Here is a 24,533-nt window from a genome sequence, read left to right as displayed (position 1 = left end):
CTCTAGCCCCTTCGGCTGGGCTGGTTGTTGGGGCTCGGAATTTGAGGGTGGGAGGAGAAAAAAACAGGGCGAAGAAAAAGCCAAAAGCCTTCCTAAAACTGCCTTGGCTCCGCGGAGGATTTGCTACCCTGCTGGCCTCTCTCTGCTCGGTTCAGCTCCCCAATCGCCTGGGGCTTCTGCTGAAGTTGGTGGGCGGCTCCTCGGAGTGGGGCTCAGCGAGTTCTAGGCACCCAGATCTAGGCAAGGGACAGGTTTCGTTTTGGGGACCCTTTGGCTTTCAGAAGCCCTCAGTCCTAGCTGGCCGTGAGCTTGGGGCCCTTGGGGCGTTGGGGGTGGGGGAGGGAGGTGACGAAGCGACTGGACAGCCGCCTAGGGCTCCAGCACGATCCGCTGAAGCCACCTCCACCGGCCCAGCTCAAGGCCGGGATTTCGAGGCTCGCCCCGAGCGCGTTTCCCGAAACCGAATTTAGTTTGGCCCTCTGGCGCCGCCGTACAGCCGACGCTTCTTAAGGGGGACTAGTGGCTCTGGCAACCGGTGGAAGCGGAGTCCGTGGGGTCCTGGGGAACGGGAGGGAGCCCGCAGCCCAGCAGGGCCGGGAGGCGCCGCCGCTTCCCGGGGCTCTCGGAGCCCCGTGGCCGGAGAGGACGGATTGCTATTTCCCTCCCCGGAGGTCCCCGCGGCTGACGGGCGCCCCGACGCTGGGGGCACCAAGCCGGGGCCGCGGCCCCTGCCCACGTGCTTATTCTTAAGGAGGTCCGCGCCCCAGCCGGGCGGCCGAGACAAAAGCACGGCCGCGAGCCGGGTCCGGGCGGACCGTGCTCGCGCCACCTTAAACGAGCCCCGCGGCGGGAGCAGGGAGGCCGGGGCCGCGGGAGTCGGCAAAAGTTTGCAGCTTCCTAAGCCCTAGAGGGACCGGCTAGGGGCGCGTCGGCATGGCCTCCCTCGTGGGGGGGTGGGGGACGACGGGCTGGGTCCCCGCGGCTCGGCTCCGCTCGCTCCCGCACTCGGTGATCTTCGGGAGACCCCAATGCCGCAACCCGAGGGCTCGCAGCCCTCGCTGGGCACCGCGTTCCCGGCCTCCCGGGCGGCCCAAGCTGTGCCGCTCTCAAGCAACGTCGCCCGCGTGGCGAGAGTGGCAGGGATGCGTCCCGCCCTGCGCCCACCGAGCGAGCGTGCGTGCGAGCGAGCGAGCAAGCGACCCTCTCTCCGGTGCCACCCACGGCCCGGCGGGCGGTGGCTCGCTCCGGGCGTTCGGGACACCCGGGCTATTGTTTTGGACCCGCGGCGGCGCCCGATCCGAGAGGGACAAGCGGCCTTCCCCACGCGCGGCCGGGAGCGCAGCGGGTCGGACCGGTCGGCACGGAGCTGATGGGGAGCTCGCCCGCACCGAGAAAAGTTGCTCCGAGGGGCGGAGGCGGTGGGTGGTGGGCGGAGGCGGTGGGTGGGGGAGGCGGTCGCCCTCCTATCTCTCCAAAGTCGAAAGTACTCGGCGGCGCAGTTAGCAGAGCCCCGGAGACGAGGCTGCCGCCGCCGCCGCCGCCGCCTCCCGCGCGCCAGTCTGCGCCTCTGCGGCGAGCCGCGACACCGAGCGCCCGCCTAGTCGCCGCAGCCTGCGCGCCGGGACGAGTGCGCCTCGGGGCTGGGCGAGGCGGCTGCTCCCTGGACTTGCCACAAGGAGGAGGACCAGACCCTGGGCCCTGGCGTTCGTCAGCGCCCGGACGCACCCATCCGCCGGCCGTGGCCACCGCCTCGCGCCGCACTCAGTCCTCAGCCATCCGTCCTTCGTCGCCCGGTGCAGGAGGTCCTTGCCACCCCGCTCCCACCGCCGACTCTCCCCTTCCTCCTCCTTTCTCTCTGCCTCCCACCCCCTTGCCTATCCCTGTGCCTCCTCCGCAGCCCGGCTCGTTGGGTCGCCGCGCTCACAGCGATTGATTGATTGATGTTTAATTTCCTGCCAGGCGGGGCCCCCCTCCCCCCGCAACCTCCCCAGCCCTCCTCCCCGCCCCCCACTCCCCTCCTTCATTGCGGTGGACCAGTCTGGCTTGGGTTTAGATTCGTCCCCCCCCATTCCCATCCCGAAATAACCCAGAGACTTCCCCTACCCCCACCCCAAATTATTATTTTGAAGGCGCTAGATCTGGGGACCGAAAGGGGGAGGGGGAGAAATCGGAAACCGAGGACAACCCAAAAGGACTCACTTTGCCTGATGACTCAACGCAACTAATAATCATCTCCCTCTCAGTGTGTCTCTCTCTGCGGCTTGTCAGTGAGTCCGGCTCTGGCTTCTGGCAGGGGCGGCCGCGAGTGGAGAGGTTGGAGGTGACAGCTTGGGCGGCCGCGGCGTTTTCTCTGGAGCGCGGTCCGGGGTCTCCGCGCCTCCTCCGCTCTTGGTGGCACGGTCCCCGCGGCTCCGGCCGCGCCTCCTCTCGAGCTAGCGGCGGGTAGGAGCCCGCAAGCCCGCGGCAGCCTCCCAGTCCTCAGCCCTTTCTCTCCAGAACCGGTCTCCTTCCCGAAGGTGTGAAAGGCTCATTCAGCCCCCTCTCTCCCCCCTCCCCCGCCGTCCCCTCCCCCGCTCGCTCGGGTGCCCCTTAGGAGGAGTCCTCCTTCCCCTCTCCTCCTCCTCCCTCATCCCCCCCCACCCCCCATCATCATAACAACCATCTCCGAACAGAAGACACCCTGACCCAGGACCTTAAACGCTAGGACCCGGGGAAGAGGAAAAGGAAAGGGGAAGGAGGAAAAGAGAAAGGAAGACTAGGACAACCCTGCAGATCACCAGAAACTTTCCACCCTGGATTCTCTACTTTTGCTCCATGGACAGAGCCCCAGCCAGCCAAGTTTCAGACAGACCGTGAGCAGTAAGTACGCTGGGTGAGGGCTCCCGCGCGGCGCCCAGAGTTCGGGAAGCCTGGGGCGCGCTCCGTTCCCCGGCTGTCCCCGGTTGTCCCCGGCTCCGGCTCTGGCTCTCACTCTCCCAGGCGAAGCCGGGAGATGAGGTGGAAGCCTCTCTCGCTACCCCTCCGCTCACTCCCTACCTCTCTCGCCTCCTTCCTTTCCCCACTCGGACACCCCCCACCTTGCCTCTTCCACCCGCGGCGGCTAGGCTTCTCCCGCGTTCAAAGCTCCCTGGAGGCTTCCGAGCGCCCCAGGTGTATGGGGGGGGGGTTCCTCTCGCGGGTGTCAGTGACATTTCGGGCGCCGGTTCATCAGGTGTTTTTCCCTTCTTCCGGGTCACTCCAAAATTCAAGAGTGCGGGGGAACTGCGTGGAGCGTTGCCCGCTTAGGGACCCCGAGGAAAACTTCCCAGATTTAGAAATTAGGGTTAATGAGGACTGCTCCTGCATCCACGATTCTAAATTTCTTTCTTTATGTTTTCTGCTTATTGGCTTTTTACAAAAGCACTCGGGAACAGATGAAGATAAGAATGCTCCGTAATAATAATAATTGTAATCTTGCGATGGAGGAGAGCCTCCAAAAACCTCGAAGTGTTTGGGATGCTCGTTCCCGTGGAATTATAGTTAATTTTTTTGTGCAAAGGTGTGTGTGTGTGTACGTGTGTGTACACAAGTGTGCTCCTGTACTTGATCCAAAAGGTAAAAAGCGGGGATTCCATGGATCCATTGATCAAGTCTTTGGCTCCTGCCTGGCCATTCATAGCACATTTATCAAGCAATTAATTTGCTTAAGGATCCGTGTCTGTCCTGGCTCCCTCCCAGGCCGGGTGGGGACCTCTTGCGCTGAAGTACTCTCATTTCAAAACCCCGACCCCCACCCTGTGGAAAGGGCGGGGGGGGTCTCCATCAGAGAAGGGCTAACGCGGCGCTGCCCGCTATGAATGGGGGAGCATTGCTAAGTGCTGTGAGCTTCTCCGACTCTGTCCACGACACCGAGGACTAACTCTTGGGACCTGCGGCCGGCCGAACAGGTCTCAGTACCTCAAGTCCTGGGCAGCTTTGGGGCCTCCAGTTTTAAGGTTGGGACCCGCTACCCCGGGACCCTTCGGGACCCTTATGAAGCGTGGGAGGAAGTTTGTGTGGCTGCGGTGCAGGGCTCTGCCACTGGCCTGATCGTCTATCACGTGTGTGAGCGGTTTTCCCTCTTTTTTTTCCCTCCCCCTTCCCTCCCCTCCGCCCCCTCCCTAGGTCCCTGCGCGTTTTATTGCGACCTGCCGGTGGGAACTTTGTCTCCAAATCGGAGCAGCATGGAGCGGCGGAGCGAGAGCCCGTGTCTGCGGGACAGCCCCGACCGAAGGAGCGGCAGCCCCGACGTCAAGGGGCCTCCCCCGGTGAAGGTGGCCCGGCTGGAGCAGAACGGCAGCCCCATGGGAGCCCGCGGGAGGCCCAACGGCGCAGTGGCCAAGGCCGTGGGAGGTAACAGCCTGGAGCTGGGAGGTGCGCGCAGCCGGAGGCCCAGTGATAATGGCCTGGGTGTCAGGGTTCAGGTTGATTAGGCGCTCTTTCGGTGTAGGATTACAGGAAGTCAAATCCAGGTTGCCAAATAATGCCCTGGTCTCCTCTCTTGCAACTGGTAGTAGCTTCATATCGAGTTATAAGAAGAAAGTGGTTTACCCAGAGGGTGGCATTTTTTGGGCACTTTGCCACCGTGTGCCGAGGTGTTGGCAGGTCTGTGTCACAGCCAGCTAACTGTTTCTAGATTTTCCTAGAGAGCTCTTGCGTGTTTAACTCCTTTGCCTTGCCTCGGAACTGTTCTGGGGCTGGAGCATCTAAGCCTTGATTTTAGTGGGGCAGAGAGGGAGGATCAGGCTAAGCAGGGGCAGTGGTTTTGGTGTTTTTTTTTTTTTTTTTTTTTTCCTGTAGCCGGGACAGGGCTGAGGGACAAATAAGTTTTACAAAAAAGGAAGAATCACCGTGAATCCATTATGTACTTCTTAGCGGATTTGGTGCTAAAGTTGCCTGCAGAGTTTAGACATGGGCGTTTTTTTTTTTTTTAAACTTTGTTAGGATTTAGAGAATTGGTCGAAAAATAGCAAGCAGCTTCATTTGCTGCCTGCTGCTTCCCCACCCAAGATTTAAATACTACTTAAAGACAATCTTTTGATGTTTTCATTACTTCTGCAAATACTTTCTTTAAAACTGGTTAGTGAGGAATCTTAGAAAATAAGATCAGAGAAAGATTTAAGTACTAAACTATTTTCTGGATTGCAGGCCAGTCAACTAGCTGTCTGTTAAATATGAAATGTACAATTTTACATGCCATTCAGACTTTTTTGTTTGGGATAAATCATCCCTTTAATTGTATCATGCCCGAGATTCCCCTTCACCCTAGACATTTTCAGCAGCAACGTGTTTAATGTAATTCTTTATGTTGACCAGCATAAAATGATACAAATTTATGGTAAAGTTTGGTGATGAGGTCCCACCCCTGTGTCTGCGGTGTACATAGAATTTTGGAGTAAATACTTAGCTTGAAACATCTCCATGTACCTAAGAAGATGACACTTGTCTGTTTTTAATTATTTACTATTTTTCTTTGTGGTAGACGTTAAGAATGGCTCGGCTTAAATCTTTAAATTGGCCATTTCTCTTGAGAAGGAGTCTTCCTCTCAATTTTTAAAGTTTTGACAACATGATTTGGTTTCTGTATAGTCCATCTAGAGATTTGAAAATATGCTTTCAATTTGACAAAAAAGGAAGGAAGAAGGGAAAGAAGGGGAGAGAGAGAGAGAGAGAGAGAGAGAGAGAGAGAGAGAGAGGGGGGGGGGGGGGGAGAACCCCTGATTATTCTGTGGCTCACTTTTCAATGTGGGGTTTATGAGTGCCTTGTCCTAAGACTAGAGCAATGACTTTAGCCTTGCTGTATGTATATGTACCTATATGCACACTATGGAGAGGAATGCATCACAGATATGGTAGGAACCAAGCTTGGGATGCTGTATGTGTTGCTAATGTCTGGTGAAAATAGCTTTGGAAATCCTTGGAGAAAGTGTTTTCTGAAAGTCTCCTTTTATGTAAGAAAAATCTTAGACCTAACAGTTCTGTCTCTTTCTGTTACTTCACTGCCCACTCTGAGCTCTCTGAGGTCCCTCCACAGTTTGGAAGGTAACTGTTAGAAATTGTGCTGCCCTTCTACAAAGTTTCCTTCCTGTCGTATTGGACACCGTGAAGGGAACTGCTTCTGTGTGCTGACCAGGGCACCTTTAGTGTGGAATGGTAGTCCTTTTGCAAATTTTCTGAAATTATACTTGCATTTGACTACGGGCTCTAAATTTGATCCACACTAAAATTTACTGCCTTTATGAAGAATAATAGATTTATTTCAATCAACATCTCCAGTCACCATCTTGGAGGCTCCATTTAATTTAGAAATAGTGTGGACCCCATTAGAGGCCTCTTAAGCTGGAAGTGAGATGACATTTTACTTCAATAAACAACGTTTGCAGTACTTAATAGTAAGTGTGTATATGGTGTCTTTGTATACGGTGGACTTTTAAATATGCTTTTAAAGAAAGCTCAGTGCTCTATAGCAGTATAGATTCTTTGGAAATAAACTAATTTAGAGATTCAAAATATCACAACTTAAAATATGAAATTTTGCAGTGTGAAGGTTTTGATTGAGTGTTAATTATTATTTTGTGAGCTCCAGCTGATAGTTTCCACATGCATTCTAAGATGATGCCAGTTTTATCTCTCTATAACCTCTAATCACGTAGATATCACGTAATCTATGTGATAGGCTGGTTGAAAGTCAAGCTTTTTAAAAATGTGCATCCTAAATTTAAGAGATGTTCGAATTATATTTCTAGTTAGAAATACTTCCTAATTGAAACTTTTCTCTTTTAACGTAGGCTAAATATAAAATAGATTGCATTTCTACCATCCTACCTCTTTTGTTGAATTTTCCTCATAAATTAACCACAAAAATATTTATAGCTGAGTCATTTATTATCATTTTGGGGTCTGTTGCACTCTTTCCACGCCAGGAGAATGGACATTCGCTCTCAGAGCTCAGTCCTTGGGGGCGCATGCCTGTTTTTCTTGAGTTCTGCCTGAAAATCGTTCTCCCAGAGATGAGGGAAATCATTATGTTAATTGGTTGCTCAGTAAAACAGCAATTTATCCCCCCCGGTTTTGATAAGCAGGGAGAGAGGCATGCTTTTCGTTGGCTGCAAGAGACAATTCTGTTGCTGTTCTCCTTCTTTAGGAGTGAGAGGTGGTTAGGATTTTTGACGAGACTTAGATAAGTCATAAAAAGGTGGGAACTGAACGTTCTCGTAGGTTTGAACCAGTGGCAGTGGTGTGTGCTCCTTCGGAGTCTCCTGAGAAGAAACTTAGGCTAAGCCAGATCCTTGTTTACAATGTGGCCAGCCATAGATGCCCATTGACAACTACAGCAGGTTTTGCTTTGTCTTCTCCAGGATGTCTCTGCTCCTTGTTTAAGTTGTGTTCATCAAGGCATGTAGTTTGTGTAGAGATGCAAGTGTATCTGACAGTCGGCTTTTGTCGAAGATCCTCAGGGGAAAAAAAGGGCTAATATCTCTTTAAAAAACATATGAAGGCTGGGAGAGAGTTTAGACAGGCAAGAGCCCTGTGGTGTTGACAGCTTTATATTCCTGCTGGGTGACATTCACTTACTAGAACTGGCGTCCCCTCTCAGCTAGTAATTCACTCCATAAGGATGGGGGGAAGGATGATTAACGGTGGGGACATTTATATTTGCGCAATTGTTGATTAAAACTTATAGGTCTATTTGAAGACTCAGAAAAGAAGGAGAGGATTAAAGATGAATTAACCGAGGACCAGATGACCCCCAAAACAGTTCCGCTGTGGGGAACACCTCCCCCGGCCAGGGGACCTATAACCCAAAATGAAAGTGGGACCCGGGGAAGTTTGCAGAGGAGGCCAGGCCTCTGGCCTTTTCCAGGCTGGTTGTGCTGTAATGGCAGAAGTGGCTGTGCCCTGCTCATTGTTAGCATGAGCATTTTCACTTTTTGGGGTTTGGCTTCAAGAGGAACTTCCAGACAGCTTTATTTAAACTGAATGAACAGCACTTGGCTATACCAGATGGTGTATTTGCTGATGGGAGGCATTAAACATCAGAAATCTTTTTGGTATTTTTCTTTTTCCTATGATTTTTTTAAATGTTTTTTAAAAATGGGGTCTTAAGTGTCCTAGTTTTTTTTTGGGGGGGTGGGATTTAAACATTGGGAATTTCTTGAGATATCTGCTCCTTCTGGGAAAAATTTGTTTATTTTTGAAGAACATTTTACTTTAAAAAAAATAACTGGATTTTATTGGAGGACTGCTGGCTGAGGTCACTTGATACAGCAAACCTGCCTGAAGTGGATGCTGGCCTTGCTTCCCGGCCTGCTCAAGCACATAGCCTCCTTGTTGCGAGGAAGGCGTCGCTGTGCAGTGCACACTTGGTGCATTGGAGCAAACGGGAGTGAGACTGCTAGGCTTGGCTGAATTGTCTACACGGGCAGCCTTGCCTTTGAGACAGAGAGTCCAGGACACTTGCACCGGGTCAGGTGTAGACACGCCATCAGCTGGAGAGGAGCAGTCATTTTACTCTCTTGAAAGACGGGCCGATGGGAAAGAGCACAGATATTTATATAATATTGAGATGTATAAGATACTTAGGAATAGAATTGTCAACACTGGGACACGGAGGGAGCTCTGTTTCCAAGGACGAATGCCATAAGGTACCCTGGCAGTTGGAGCATATGTTTGGAGGGAGGACTCAGCTTCAAGAGAGGCTCCTTCGCCTAGCTACCCCGCTATTACTATTTTAAAGGTAGAGGTTTAAGGTCTTTTAAGAAGAGCGTGAACTTAGGCACTGGGGTCACCTCGCAGTCTAACATGGCCTCTGTAGTTCTGCTGAGGTAGAAAAATAGCTCTTCCCTAAAGTGCTTTTAGGCCTTGGCCTGTTATTAAAATAAAGACATACTTGGTTTAAAAAAAATCTATGCAATGGAACATACACATTAAACAGAACATAGGGTATCCGCCCCTCAGCGTCCTGAGTGTAATTTGGTGTTTCAAGTAATTTTGGAAGTTTCATGTTCCATCAGCAGAAACCCCCTGACCATTATATAGTGAAGATCTGTTGCAGTGGTGTGCTCTGTGCGCATGCGTGTGCACGTGTGTGTGCACGTGTGTGTGGTGTTAGTGTGTGCGTGTGTGTGCATGTATGTGTGTGCGTGTGTGCGGTGTTAGTGTGTGCGCATGCGTGTGTGTGTGTGCGTGTGTGTCTCTGTGTGTGTGGTGTTAAAGCTGCAGAGATGTCCCCTGATCCTCTGTCTTTGCACTGGTGCAGAAAATAAGCTATACCGTCATTTCCTGGAGGTTGTGGCCAGCAGGGTTAGTCTGTACATCCTAGATAGCCTTCCTTCCTGTATTGACTCCTTTTTCTTTTTTTCTTTTAATTCCTCTTTCTCCATGGGAAGAGCAAATAGATTAATGATCATTGATAAGATAGCTGAGATGATGAATTTGGGTAATTTTAAGGACAAGTCAATCAGTTATTTCAGGCCAAGACTATGGTGATTTTTGGGATGCTGCTGGCAGGACAGCCCTGAGACTTGGTGGCTTTCCTTTGGTGATTTGAAACACTGTTACTATTGCTGCTGCTGCTGCTGCTTCCGCTTCCTCCCACCTCTCTTTCTTCTGGGAAATAAGAAATCAGTGAACAAACAGTTTATGCGAATATTTAAGGAGTATGCTACCCCACCAGAGTTAGATATGCTCCAAACTGTACCATTTTCTTTGGAGACAGCTGTCATTTGAGAGTTGTGTTTTGGTTTCTGTGGAGATAAAGTTGATATAGGTTCTTACCCTTAGAACGAATGAGCCCACATTTGGTATAAGTCCACAGCTTGTTCCGTTTCGGGATGCTTCGCGGCAGGAAGCACGCCTATCACTAAGATAGTTGCATATTTTTATTTAATAAGTAGGCTGTACAACAAGGCCGTAAGAAGCGTGCAGTAGCGTAGTAACTTTTACTATATTCTTTACTCTGACGCTGAGGTACAATGGCATTTTGGAACATATTTAAAGACAGAGCACTTGACAAAAGCTGTATGTGTAACAGTTTGTCAGGGAGAAATGACAAGTGGTAAGTGACAAATGAAATGTTGGCATCATCACGCTTTATTTTGATAAAAATGTCTCAATTTGCAGTGATATAATCCTGCTTCATATTATTTCGTGAGTGGTAAGAGATGCATAAGGAGAATTTAGATTTTGTGAACGGGAAATTAGCAGCCCAAACTCTCAGCTCAGAAACTTTGGCAGCATGTCCTACCCCCTGCTCCCCGAGAACGGGAACAGCAGTGAAATGTTGGACCGAACCCATACATTTTAACTCATTATTTTTTTGAAAAAGAAATAAAAAGGGGGGGGGGGGTAACTGAAAATGGTTTCAAGTAGGAGACCTTTATGCTGAGCTGAAAAAAAATGGAGAAGAGTTTGCCTTTTCGTTTCCTTATTTCCTTTATGGCAGTTTGAAAAGGAGTGATTTCCCTCTTGTCTTTGATTGCGTGGATCTTTCCTCATGCCTAGGCCTCAGGGCTCTTCAGCATTAATTTAGTGAGCCAGCTAGGTGAGCTGTGGGTTTCTTTTATTTCGCGGCAGAGGAGAGGTTTCAACAGTGTCTGAGTATTAGAAACAGATCTTTAAACACAAAGGATTCGGGCATCTCACCGCTTGTGGATAAAGCGGGTGGTGTCTCCAAAGACAAAGTAGATGCCGGAGTGCAGTTGAGGTTTGAGTTAGAACAGAAGTCAGCTGGAGGCTTCCAGAGTTTTGTTTTGTTTTTTAAAGGCCCAGGTGGGGCTGCTACGTAGCCCTGTTCTCCATTTTCCGAGGAAACCTTCCTTCTTTTATGGCTGTCGATCAACCGAATGTGTGTGTGTGTTTCCCCTTATGTGGAGATGCATTCATGAGCCTGACATACCATGGCATGTCTGTAAAAATCTTCTGTGACATTGGCCATGGTGGCTGTTGCCTGTAATACCAGCACTTGAGAGGCTGAAGCGAGAGAAATCAGAGTTTGAGAGTAACCTGGGCCGAATGTTGAGTCTGGGCCACACAGCAAGACTGTGGCTCTCAACGGTGCTCAGACACAACAGAATATTCCGTGGTGAAGTTTTCAAAATCATGGAACATAATCACTATATATATATGTATATGTGTGTGTGTGTATACATATATATACATATATATACAATTTTTCACTCAACAGAATTGTTTTATTGATTAATTGCAAATGATTAAAAACTGATAAGTATAATTAGATGACACAGAACTCATCAATAGACATCATCTATTTTGTCCCTGGCTGATATTGGTGAAGCTTTACGTAATTGCAGATTAACAAAAGCGAGATGAGAACCTGTAAATATATAAGTATATTTTAGACGTGGCAGTTACGGTCACCAAGTGTATGTATGGCGTGTATTTTAAAGTTAATGTCTAGACCTCTGAAGCCCAAACCAGAAAGTCCCAGAAAGGAGGACGAAGTGTGATGATGATCGATGTATGTGGAGAGCCCGTGACGAAATCCAACAGGTTGTGCTCACCTGAAATAACGATCACAGTGAGAAGGCAGATCTAGTGGGCGTTATAATTACCAGGTGGATTGATGCATAAAAAAAAAAAATGCAAAAATCAGCAAAGCCGAGCAAATCCAACTAAAAAAAAAGTAAGTTCATGAAGATGTCGACAATTTAAACCTTGACATACAGCTGCCAGTAAGTCATGTCAGCATACAGCAGACCTATCTGTTAGCTGTTGGTCCTCTCTGTTAGGAAAATAACGCCCCCCCCCTCCCCCAGGAAACATTTTTCAATTTCACTTGTTTCTGATACTGTTAGTTACTGTATGAGGCAAAATGACTTCTCTTAGCTCCTTGCCTTGTTATCACAGCAGAGTTCTGCCCTTGCGCAGCTGGCTACTAAGCTGTGGTATTAACACAAAAAGAAAGATAAAAAAAAAAAAAAAAAAAAAAAAAAAAAAAAAAAAAAAAAAAAAAAAAAAAAAACCTAAAGGAAGAAGCTAGCACCACCAGTGGCCGTTTATCAAAGCGGACACATTTTCCAGCCGTGTTTGATGCCCACTCGTGGGTTTACGGTTCCGCAGGGCTCAGCGCCTGCCTTTGTTTGCATGAAACCTTGTACAGATCCGGGCGAGAGTGGATTCCAGATAAGAGAGTTTTCTAAAACCCTGAAGTCGGGCAGGCAGTTTGCAGGCATTCTTGGGTATAGCTGGGGTTCCAGCACACTCATGGAGCTTTATGCTTCTTCCTTCCTTCAGAAGGTCCCTGCTTGGCTCTGGCACAGAACTGGAAGACAAAGTATATCAGTCCTGTCCTAACTAATTGTTTTATTCTATGTAAGAAAATCTTTTCTTTGCAGAGAGAGCCGCATGGCTCTGGAGAAATGACCAAAGGCTTACAGTAAAAAAGAAGCCATATTTTGATATTTTTCTGATTACGTCAGCATGAAAATTAAGCATTCCGCTGCTTTACTATTTACACGTACGAAGAAAGCCAAAATTGATATTGCTGATAGCTTATTAGAAAAATGCATTTATATAAAACTCTTAAAATTGCTGTGTTTTGAAACATTATTTTTTTTTTGGTTAATAGGAAGAAACTTTCTTTTGTCATAATCTGAAGATGGTAACAGAGGCACATGATAAATGTCTCTTTAAGTGTTGTAGTAAAAGAAAATGGCTTGTCTTCTGAGGCAGTAGAGACTTTATGTTGCCTCGGACCCATTTCCAAGCAGTGATCAGAAACAGATTACAATAACAATTATACAGTCAGAAGATGCAATATCCATTTCTACTTTAATTGAGTGAAGGAATAATAAAAACATCATTAAGAAAAATGAGGTGGACCTGTCGCAGAGTGTACAAAGTCTTAGGCTGGTCGGCGAGGCAGGGTCCACCGTGGTGCTTCTCCTCTTCTGTGGTGTTTATTAGCCGGGGTCTGCTTTCCCTGGGACGTCCACAGAAAAGCCGGTCGGAGTGCGCCCAGCCACCACAAGCGTGCACTTGGCCTAAGGATATGGCGTTTTCTTGACTTCTACTTGAGCTGCAAGGGACCCTCTTTTAACCTCTGGAGCTGAATGTCCACAGAGATGACATCTTGTCCTATGTCAGCAAGAGCTCGGAAAGGTCCCCCGAGCTCCTCCTCCCAAAGTTCTCTGGAGTCAAAGCTGAGGAGAAGGTTGAGGCCCACCTACAGCTGTCTTTCTTCTCCCCAAACGTTGGGGAGCCTGCACCTCCTTGTCTTCACCTTCCCTGCTGCCCCTCAGGTGGCGTGGACTGTCACTTGAACACAGAGCATCCGCCTTCCATTCTCTGTCCTCTTGTGTCTTCCCCCCAGCCCACACTTGGAACTCCTCTGAGGGAATACCAGCACGCAGCTGCCAAGCAGCTAAGTTTTCTCTCTGGGTTGGGTTTGCTCCTGGGAAACCTAGCAGTTCCTGCAAACCTGGCGATAGGGTTGGCAGCCTTTCGTGGTTGCGCCCAGAACACAAAATCTGAAGCCCCCAGCACAGTTACAGCCCAAGCGTGCGCTCAGTAGAGGCACTTAGGAGGGACTATTTTTTTTTTTTTGATGAGTTGTTGAACATTTTTTTGAGGTCATTATTTGATCAGATCTTTCTGGGAGCTGCAACATGAAGGATTAAGATTGGTGGTACAGCCTGGGGTGGAGGGTCTGGAAGCCCTGGTCCACTCCAGGGAGCATCCCCTTCAGGGGGGAATTTATATCGAACAATCTATAAAAGCTTACAGTCGAATGCAGCGCAGAGTGTTTAGTTAATAACACCTTCATTAAAATAGTTGGTGTCAGCAAAGGGTTTTCCGTTTTACATTCACAGAACCTAGCAGTTCTGAGCTTTAAGTGGCTAGGAGTGGTTTTTTTTTCTCTCTCTCTTTTCTGGGCTTTACAGTTCAAGCCTAAATATTAATTCTGGGTGGAACTTGGCAGAGCATCTTTTCGCCTCGGAGGGAATTTTTGCTCTACAATAAAAAGTGGCATTTCTTTCATCCAAGCCACCTTCTCCAGGTGCCCCCTCTTCTCCAGAGCAAACACCAATGAAGTAGTCAAGGGTTTTAGGGGTGTCTTTCTTTCTTCCTTTCTTTCTTTCTTTCTTTCTTTCTTTCTTTCTTTCTTTCTTTCTTTCTTTCTGTCTGTCTGTCTGTCTGTCTGTCTGTCTTTCTTTCTCTTTTTTGGTTAACAAGTTTCCATCAGTTCACATGGTGAACTGTTGCTCTTGGTAATAACAGGAAAGATACATGAACTTGATAATAGGATGGAAACACTGTTTTTCTCTCTTCCTCACCTGTCTGTAAAATTACAATTACGAACGTGCTGGCCCCTGACTAGCGGTTTAGGAGCTGAGAGTGTTACCTGCAATTCTAACGTTGATGGAAAGAAAAGAAATTTGAATCTCAGTCTGAAATGACTGAAGTCTCCAATCTTTGGGAAATACACTTCCACTAAATTCTCATAATGGTCTTTTCTCTGTGTTGGTGCTGTGCTAGAACCGGATTGTCAGGGAATGGAAGGACTTGGCGTCACTTGATCTGACAGCTACCAGGTTCCCAGAGTGTCAGTGACGGTGGGTGTGGTCCTTGGCCGAGCAGCCCCTCCGGAGACAAAGGTGTGCTGAGCCGGGGCGTGCAGGGCTGCCGGCCACACTGAGGTCCGAAGGCACCTTCAGACAAGTTTCTGCCTCTTAGATTTGGCAGTAAGGTATCGGGAGACTCAGAGCCCCTTGCCGTAGGAGCCCAAGGAGAAAAGTTTGCTCTTGGGCTAGGAAGTTGTTCCATTTTGAAGACCCAGGTGAAGTCAGTTTTCAAGGATAAATAAGGTGATTCTTATTTTTTTCCTGCCCCTCTTGAACAAATGTCTATGTAATTTTCAGCAAGACTAACTCCATTTATAGGCTCAGTCATAGAACAGATTTGTGCCTTGAGCAGATTTTTATGGTTAACTTATATTCTCCACCCCAAACTGGAGCTTACCATTGAAAGGCTGCCAGTGATCATTAGCTCCCAAGAGATTTGGGTAGAAAAAGAAGCCCCGGGAAGGATGCACCTTTGGTGAGATCGTTAGCATTGTGATTTTTGCCTCCACGGTAAGCTGGAGTCAAACTGAGCGTTCAGGATGACCGTGAACTGTCTGATAGAAATGTGTGGGGTTCCAGTTAGCACAGGGTCAGGTATCAATACCTCTCTCTTCTCATGGTTCCAGCGGTTAGTGGGGAAACAAGCTACACAGTAACCCCCTGGGCTCTCCAATAAAAAGATTTATAGCAAAATAATTCTCGGCCTCATAATGGAACCGTTGTAGGTTTGTGTTTGATATTTGTAAGGCTGAAATACAGTCCATGTACCCAAACTAGGCATTTATTGTAAACAAGCTAACTGCCAAGAGCTTCTCTTCTGTCAAACATAATTATATTGAAGATTGATGTATATCTCGAAAGCAAGGTTGAGGGAGAGAAGATTCTTCTTCACCAAGGAAGGCTTCTAAGATGCGGCTCTCTGCTTCGCTGATAGTAATGGCTCAAGAAGCCACCTTCCTCACGGCCAGCCTTATGTGTAATAAACACAGGATCTGTTTGTCTGGCCTTCTGTTAACAAAGTAGAGAGGTGAACTTGCACCCCCGGGAGCTGCTATGTGCTGTGTGCCTTTCCACCCATCTTCTGGATCCGGATCCGGCAGCCCTGATCCTGAGCCGGAATACTTGCTCCCTTCCCTGGCTCTGCTCTAAGCCACCCACAATCCTGCACCTCTGCTTGTGAGCTGACCCCACATGGGGGATCCTTGTCTCCTTAATGCTGGGCCTGTCTGCTGGCTCTTTTATGTTATTCTTGTGACTTTAGGACTATGGAAACTCTAGCCTTGAATTACAGCACGCTAAGAGTCAGTGTAAGGCTTAGGAATGGCTTCAGAAATGAGAGAACCTATAAATCTAGTAAACTAGGGGAGGCGAAATCTTTTTGAAGCTGAGATGTACGTAGCTAGAATCCCCCCAGTTTAAAATGCTACCAAAATGTTCCAGGGCTTTTTGCTTGGAGGAAGGCCGGATTTTATATTTTATTTAGGGCAAGGGCATCTCACTTTTAATTCGGGAAACAGGTCATCTTAGACTTTAGAGACATTTAATTAAAAATACGGAATCGCATTCTTCCTTTGGCTGGGTGGCAGCCTGTGACCGAACAAAGTAAGGACAAAAGGCGCATTTTTAAGCCGAATGTGGTGGTGCAAGCTGTAATCCCTGCGCAACAGAGGCAGAGCAGGAGAATCGCACAAGGTTTGTTTAGGGGGTGGGAGATGGGGGATGGGACTAGCCTGGTCTACCTAGCGAGTACCAGGTTATCCAGGGCTGGGGAATGGAACCCTGTCTCAGAAAAGCAAAGCAACGAGAATTTCAGTGGGTGTCATAGGCAGTGGCTTACACAATTTCTAGATTATAAAGAGCATGTCTTAGAATCCAAGAGGGGGAAGAAAATACTGGTCTTCTGTTTTTATCAAGTAACTGCTGTATACCACACAGGTACGTGTATACTTAAAATATCGTGACTAGGAAGTATTCTACCAGACCCCGTCTCCCTGGCTTTGTTAGCTCCATTGAAGTCATAGTAATAACGTCCTCTGTATTGTCGGCCGGAGAGCTCATTGTCCCTTGAGAGACTGAAGGATGCACACTTTGATTCTGACTTTGTGGCTCTGGGCTCTGGTTTCCTCTTTCCCCTGGCTGTGTCTGTGCTTCCTCGATGCTGGTCCGCGAGGGTCCATGCTGCTCTCTGGAGTCTGCACCCATTTATTTATTTCATGGTGATGATTTAGTTTACACTTCTGTTAAATATCCATCAATGTTTTACTATTTGAACCCTGGACATAGTAGGATTTTTTTTTTTTTATGAGGGAGAAACCTTTTCTTTTTTTTCTTAATATAAAAACTTTGCTTTTCGGTTTTTATTCGATAAGAATCTTTCCATGCTCGTGATTTCCTGTGAGGCCTTGCACCAGGGTTGATCTCAATTTTTAATATTTTTTTTGAGTTACACTCTCCAAAGGAAACATGATTGTGCTGTGAAATATTCCCACTAGAAATATAGGTAGTCTTGTCTTCAGTGAGAGTGAGAACTGGATTCCTTTATTAATTCCTGGCTAGAAAACCTCAGCACAGTTAACCTTTCCTGAACAATACACTGGCAAATTAATCAAAGATTTTTTTTAAAAAAAGTTTGAATTAGATAAAATAATATTTAGGCAGAGCTCAAAACCCAAAGTAACGAGGCAGATAGTATAAGGACAGCTTTTATTGTCTCCCTTTTCTTGACCTTGATCTCTCGGTAGCTAATAGCTTTTGCACACCCATGCCCTGGGAAGGGGCAGAGGTAAATGCCTGTCCTCATGAGCCTGCCTGAAAACCTACCCTCTTAGAAACCTACCTGTTGGATAAAATTTCACTTTGACAGGAGACACGAATCCTGACGATATCGAAATATGCCATCATCCCTTTTAACACCCCGTGAATCTTTTGATGGGCACGTTTTCACAAGGGCGAAAAGAACTTTTAATTTTTTTAGTTTTGAATTAAGTGCCTTGAAGCAATATGCCATGGGCTTGACCTTTTCTGTAATGTCCAAAGTTTAAAGAAGACGCCGCAGTCCTACGGAGTGTAGGACCTGGTGGCACTGCTGACCCACGGCCTCCCCACGCCTAGTACATGGTGCATGGTGTGTGCAATCAGGCTAAGAGCCACACAGGACCAACCGCAATGCGCTGTGTTCATATTCTAGCAACCTGTGCCCACTCGAGGATATGCGTGTCCTTGTGGTCTGGCCTGCTTCCTCTGCCCAAGGGAAAACCAGCTCCTGAATCCACTTGTGTCTGTCTTTTTTCCTAGAAAGTATTCCCTGGTCATCTGATGCTCGCTACAGGGCAGGAGGCCCACAGAGAGGCTGCCAGTTTGACAGCTGGGAAATCTGGGGCCAGGGGGAACACTTCACATGGATTATTAATAGAGGTGATTAATGTCTATATGCAGTTAGCATTGTTAAATTGAACCTGCTGTTTGTTTCAAGCACACCATAGATCAGGCTTGAGGCAGGGTGTGGCCGAGTGGAGATTTGGCTAAAGAGGGGGTCTCTCCCTGAGCCGGCTGCAGGCCAGGTGTTGTTGCCACCCGGGATGGCCATGGTGGCCTTCCCAGGTGTAAGCCATTCCTTATTATCTAGTTAAGTTAGTTACCACAGCATGTCTCTGTGTATCCGTGAAGTCTTGGTTTCAGACTGCCTTCTGACTTGATCCTGCCCCTGAGTTTCTGTGAGGTTAAGTGTTAGTGAGACATTTACCCTTGATTCTGCCGACCTCCTTCAGGTTGAGTTGCGAAGGCTAACCCTGAGGACCAGCCTGGAAGCAGAGGTAGGGGATACCACAGCTGGTGCTCCGCCCAGCCACAGGGAAGCTTACACTGAACCCTGGGGAAGCCAGCAGTCACGCGCTGCACCCACCCACCCCTGGTTAGCTTTTGCACTTAATTCCTAAGATTAGGGTCAGCTTCAAGGGTTGAAAAAGTATCTGATTTTCACCACAAATAATTCTGAGAGTCAAAGATCGCCTGATAATCATTCTTAACCTTTTGTGCTCCCAAATGGTGAGGGTAGGAGATCCATTAAGAGGTTTTATTGTTGAAACTTTATTGCTGGGTTGTCCAACCATGAGTCAAGGTGGAGAGCAAATCAGACAATTGTGTTTATGGCTTTCTTTGCCTTGGGTTGTTTCTGCAGAGCTGACAGTAGCCCTCCCTCTGGGGACTTTCTAGAATTTGCTGCTCTCCACCTATGCTTAAGGAAAGGAAGAAATGCTGGGTCCTGGGTCACCATCAGGGAGCATTGAAGCCCCCAGGTTGAGTCCTGAACCCTTGGGTGACTCCCTGATTCCCAAACAATACTCCTCCTTTACTCCTAACCGATGAAAATTTTATCACTGTTTTTTTGAACACTATCCGACATTTTCCTCCATTAGGCTTATTTGGAAGGAAACGTGATCCTCCAGTCACGTCACGCACACGGATGTCCCGGTCAGTCATAGAGTGTGTGTAGACAGTGGTCCCACAAGACCGCAGCCTGCTGGGCTGGGGTAGCCATTTTCAGTTTGCCTGAGTGTCTGCCTGAGGTTTACAGAAGGACTGTAGGCCTAGCACACACTTGGTTTGCTAAGTGTTCTACCTCAGAGCTAAGTCCCCACTCCTAAAGTGTCACAGCTTTTTATCAATTAATCTTCCCCCGAGGGAGCAGGCAGCTGGGTTTGGAATGTGGCTGCCTTACCTCAGAAAGTCATACCTGAGAGAGAAGGAAAGGACAGAGAGACATATTTGGTTAATTTTGAAATTTCGTCTGCGGACCCAACCAGGAGGTGAAAGATAACTCTAGTTTTGTCTTCTGTTTCTGATTGTGATTCTTGGCACTCAAATTTTGCTGTTTGTTTTAGGGTAGGAAGAAAAGGATAGGGTGTTGTTTTGTTACTCCTGTCCTCCCCCCCCCCCCCCCCCGTGTCTGTGTGTGTGTGTCTGTGTGAGAGAGAGAGAGAGACACACACACACAGAGAGAGAGGATTATACAAGTAAATCCTTTCAATTTTCTAGTAAATTGTAACAGGAAAAAGATGGCCCTTCCTTACTCCCCAGCCTTGGAAAGCCCTATATTAAGTCCACTTTGGAAATTGCTTCCATCTTTCTAGGGCTTCCTCTAGGATTGATTTATTATAGAAACTGTCGAGGTATTTGCTTCAGTTTATGTAAAGAACAGATCTGAGTGGCTCTGTCCTCAGCCTTTGTAATCTTCAGATAGTCCTGGAACCTTCTCAGGCCATAGGACCGGACAGCCTGAAGGCCCCAGGAAAAGGAGTGGTTATGTGACTGCCTTCTTTCCTGAAATGGGTGGGCCCTAGGAGCCCCGAGGGGGCCGAAAAGCAGTCCTGCTATTACTTGGGACTCTGCTGTCATTCAGTGAGCAGTTCCAAGAATGAGGGTGGACTCAGAAGACAAAGGGTAGGAGGGTGGTGTCTGTCCCTTGGCCTTGAGTCTTTTTCTCTCCAGGTTTGTTATACCTGAAGAACAGAGGTTCCTTTTGGAAACTGTTTCAGGCCTAGCATGGTACCCACGGATGCAAAACTTACCAAACCAACAGCACAGGCCGCTCAGGGGTGTAGTGAGTGGAAAGGGTTGTTGGCTAAAAGGACATGATGTCAGATTTCTGTGCGTGGCATTCAGAATAGTATCAAAAAATGTGGGATTTAGATGGGCTGAGTTGATCTAGTCTTGCTTGGCCTTGTCTTTTTCTGATCATTACAGACTTCCAATTGATTAGAGGAGGTCAATAATAACCCTTTCCTGTGATAAATCTGAGGACAAAGTAAAGGTCTTCGCGCTAGCTAGGCTACAAGAGACCCCAGGCAGTAGAATGTGACCGGTGGGCTGATTCCATCTCCTAATGTCGGTGATGTCTCACCATGAGGATCCCATGTTGTTGGCCTGACTTCCATCTCTCCTCGCTGAGGCCAAACACTCAGAGCTTTGGAGATTATACTAACTCCTCTCATTTTTCCCAGGCCAGTGTGGTAGCACCCCTTGAAGATCGTGAATGGAAAAGGAGGTGGCATAGCCTTAGTAAGGACATAGAATGTGTAGTGGCTGCCTACGGTCCTCTCGGCACAGAAGAGGGGCAGTGACCTTCAGGAGTCTGGATATAAACGAGAGAATGACTTTTGTTCTGAGGTCACCTAAGATCTAGAAGCCAAAGGAAAGATCCTCACCTAAGGTGGGCGGGGCAAGAAATGCTCGGTGCAATCACATACTTGCCTTCGTATTGCTTTGTGATGGTTTTGCCCTGTGTGAGAGAAGCCATTGTGTGTGTGTCGGTGTTTGGCCGACTGCTCGCAGCAGCCTTGAGCCACAGAAATATAGCACAAGGTGCTTCTGTGATTGCTGACGGCCCCGCTTAAAACAAGCTAAAGAAACAGATAACGTCAATTTTAACTGTATTTAATTCAGCTTATTCAAATGCTATTTCTACATGGAATTCATTTTCTAAAATATTTTACAACGCAATGACTTCTGTTGCTTTCTTGGCATGAAGTTGTTAAAATCGAGTGTATTTGATCCTTACAGCGTGTCTCAATCGAGGAAGAGCCACCCAGGGCTGTACTTTGTGCTGTGGGGGCTGTCGGTTGTCTTGTTCATATAATAAATCATCTAGAGACGATCAGTTTCATTAGGTCATTTAGCCATAGGCTCTGCTCAGTCATTGTTAGTATCACTTTTATTCAAAGAAATACTTTTTAGTGTCATGAGCATTGCTCACTGAAAAGTATCAAAAAAATGATTGTCCCTCCCCCCCCCCGTAAAATGGAATCAATACTCATATTTTAAACAGAAGCGTAGGTATAGCGTGTTTGAGAACTGCATCTTAGATGGCCTAGATGTTTTGCGCACACACACACACACACACACACACACACACACACAGTCATACACTCATTTCCATTTTAGCTGGGAGAATTTGAGTCTTGGGGAGCTCCAGATAAGTTAAGAACAGTCATTGACACCTGCTAAGAGTCACAGTGGCAGGATTTAACTCAAGGGCCCCCTGCCTTCCACCCCAAGGCTTCTCAGCATTTAGCCACCTCCCTGCCTGGCTACCTGCATGGTGGTGGGGCAGAGGCTGTCACCATGGCCTGCGTGATGCACCGTGAAAATGGCCGTCCCAGCATCATAACCAACGGCAACCGGGGAAGCAGCGTTTCCCTGGTGGAGAGAGCCATGTTTTGTGTCCGGGATGAGAGAGGATGGCTTCTCTCCCACTTGCCTGAACTAGTCTTGAGTTTTTAGTGAATGGCTGGGGCCCAAGTGCCTGTCCTCACGTTAAACTACCTGCCTACCTCCCGCAATTGTAAAAGGCTTAACAAGGCTTATGATCAAAAGGTCCAAAGTTCTCCACTTGATCATCTGGAAATGGGTTTGTGCTACAATAAAAGAAAAATAATGCCATAAGCTCAGATGCAGGGCCAGGGCCAGAGGGCTCCTTGTATTTTTCCTCTCTCTGTGGCCATTTATAACCTGTAACTCCATTGAGTTTTATGCTCTTGGCTTTTTATTGAACTTATTTATTCTTCCCACTGTGAAATTTATTTTTGAAGTATTTTGAAAATACCCTACCTGTCCTTTTTTTTTTTTTTTATCTTCCTTTGCTTGGGAGCAGTAGTGGGACCAGTTGAGTGATTACTTCTCTTTGGGGTCCTCATTTCTATCTATCCTTTTATGGCTGGCTCCCCTCGGGGGTGACCTGTTTTCCATGGTTCTTTAGCCCCACGCCTTAATTTTCATTTCAAGTATACTATCTTGCCGTTACTCACTTCATTTGCCATTATCATTAATCATTGCATCTGTTTCTTGTGCCCCTTTTTAGTAATAGCTGAACTTTATTATAAAACTGTAATTGTTAAATCGATCAAGTACTAGCAAAAAGGTTCATTTTTATAGCGATAAAATGCAGCCTTGTTATGATGTGTGTGTGTGTGTGTGTGTGTATGCGTGTGTGGTGTGTGTGTATGTGTGTGTATATGTGTGTATGTATGTGTGTATTTGTGTGTGTGTGTGTGTATGCGTGTGTGGTGTGTGTGTATGTGTGTGTGTGTATGCGTGTGTGGTGTGTATGTGTGTATGTGTGTGTATGTGTGTGTGGTGTGTGTGTATGTGTGTGTGGTGTTTGTATGTGTGTATGTGTGTGTATGTGTGTGTGGTGTGTGTGTGTGTGTGTGTAGGTTTGAAGCTGATGTTGGGTGTCTTCCTCTATCATTTTCTGCCTGTTTTTTTTTTTTTTTTTTTTGAGGCAGGGTATCCCACTGATCCTATTGACCCAGCTGGCAGGCTAGTGAGCCTGGGGAACCCCCTGTTTCATGGCACCCAGTGCAGCTGTTCCAGATATGCGTGCCACTGTCTCCAGCTTTTATGTGGCGCTGGGCATCTGAGCTCTGCCTCGTTCTTACAGCAAGCCCTTTCTCCACGGAGCCACCTCATTTTCCTCCGTAGTGATACCCAGAAGGAGACTGCCTAGAAGGGATCCCTGCTGCTAGGCTACTTCACAGCTCCCCTCCGCAGTCATTGAACTGAAATGCTTAGGAAGCAGATCCCCTATTGACAGCTATAAAGCAGAAGTCTCGCGTATTATAGATCCCTGGGATTTTAGGTAATATTTTGTACATATAAACGGGCTATACTGCTACTTTGAAATTAATAGGATCTCCTCAGCCAGTCTTGGGCTTACTGTAGCCGTGGGTGAACGCTGGCTTATGGAGAAGTCCGACTCATCGAAAGGCCTTATCTGTGACACTCGGATGTTGACATTAGGAACCGCACATGGATTTTCAGCACTGAAACTTATGTACACACGGGTCTTAGCGGCGAAGCCGCTTATGGCCCCACTGGCTATGTGGCTGTGTGTGTGCATATGCTCAAATCACCAGCAGGAGAGATGAGCCTGCTTCCTTTGACAAAGATCAGAGGCCAGAATGCAAGAGTTAAAAGGTCTAAATAGGGCTCTCCGTGCTGGGAAGGGCTCTCCTGGATGGGCTGTGTAAAATGCCATTGTGCTTGCTTAGGAAGGTTTTACAATGCCTCCAACTGCAGTGTGGGTAGAAGCCATGGGTGGCTCCTTCTTACCCATCTCTGTGGAGAGCTGCTGGCACGTAGTAGGTCCAGATGAACGATGGAAGGATGATGTGGACGGTATCTAATCTGTACCATTTATTATGTATGTACAGACACGTTTGGGAATAACTTCCCATGAATACATAAATAAAATCGTAAATACTCCAGGAACTAGTGCTGGTCACTGAGGAAAACAGCCCTTGATGGAGCACCACGCTGAATCATCTTCTTTCCCGAAAACTTGGGCTCCCTCCCTGCTCCCTTGATTTTCCATGAAGCTCTACTAAGCCCGAGTCAAGAGCTGTCCTGAGCGTGGTGTGGCGAGACACGTTTGACCACTGTGCGGGCTTAATAATAATTACCCTGAACTTTAATGATAACGATTCTTAATGTGTATGATTATTGTTAATAATGATAGTTAATAATTGTACCCAATACTTATTATCTTTAATAATAATAATTAGCACATGAGAACCAGTCGTACCATTGTATTTATCTTTAGAACAAAAACGTAGATCTATGGGCCGGGAGTCTTCAGTGTCTGCTTCTCCTCTCGGCTTTGCCAGGTCACAGTGAAGGAGGAGGCACCTGGGGTCAGAGCAGGGAAGGCTTCTAGAAGCCTTCTATGCGTCCTGAACATGGGCCCAGTCCCACACATTTTACAGAGGTCTTGTTCTCATGGGGTGCCTGTCCCAAGACCAGCACAGCCTCTCAGCCCTCCCTCTGGCTGCTCGTGTAGCCTTCAGAACTTTTGTGTTTTGTTGCAGAGAGACCCAGAGCAGACCCTCACTCCACAATGTCCTGATCTGTGTGCAGAGCCCATGTTTATTACTT

The 24,533-nt window shown here is 47.7% G+C and overlaps 1 protein-coding gene across 1 annotated transcript in view; it reads left to right on the top strand.

The window, feature by feature from the left end:
• Positions 1–2,393: 2,393 nt before the first annotated feature.
• The window catches only part of Satb2 (SATB homeobox 2), a 165,348-nt gene continuing 143,208 nt past the window's right edge, over positions 2,394–24,533 (top strand). Inside the window, exons 1-3 of the mRNA XM_038315450.1 lie at positions 2,394–2,516; positions 2,673–2,859; positions 4,144–4,371. Coding sequence (XP_038171378.1) covers positions 4,203–4,371 — 169 coding nt within the window. The 5' untranslated portion in view covers positions 2,394–2,516; positions 2,673–2,859; positions 4,144–4,202. The remainder of the gene's footprint in view (positions 2,517–2,672; positions 2,860–4,143; positions 4,372–24,533) is intronic.

This window comes from Arvicola amphibius, chromosome 18, assembly GCF_903992535.2.
Source record: "Arvicola amphibius chromosome 18, mArvAmp1.2, whole genome shotgun sequence".
Lineage (NCBI taxonomy): Eukaryota > Metazoa > Chordata > Mammalia > Rodentia > Cricetidae > Arvicola > Arvicola amphibius.
Note: the sequence above shows the minus strand (reverse complement) of the source record. Positions and strands in the feature narration are given on the sequence as shown.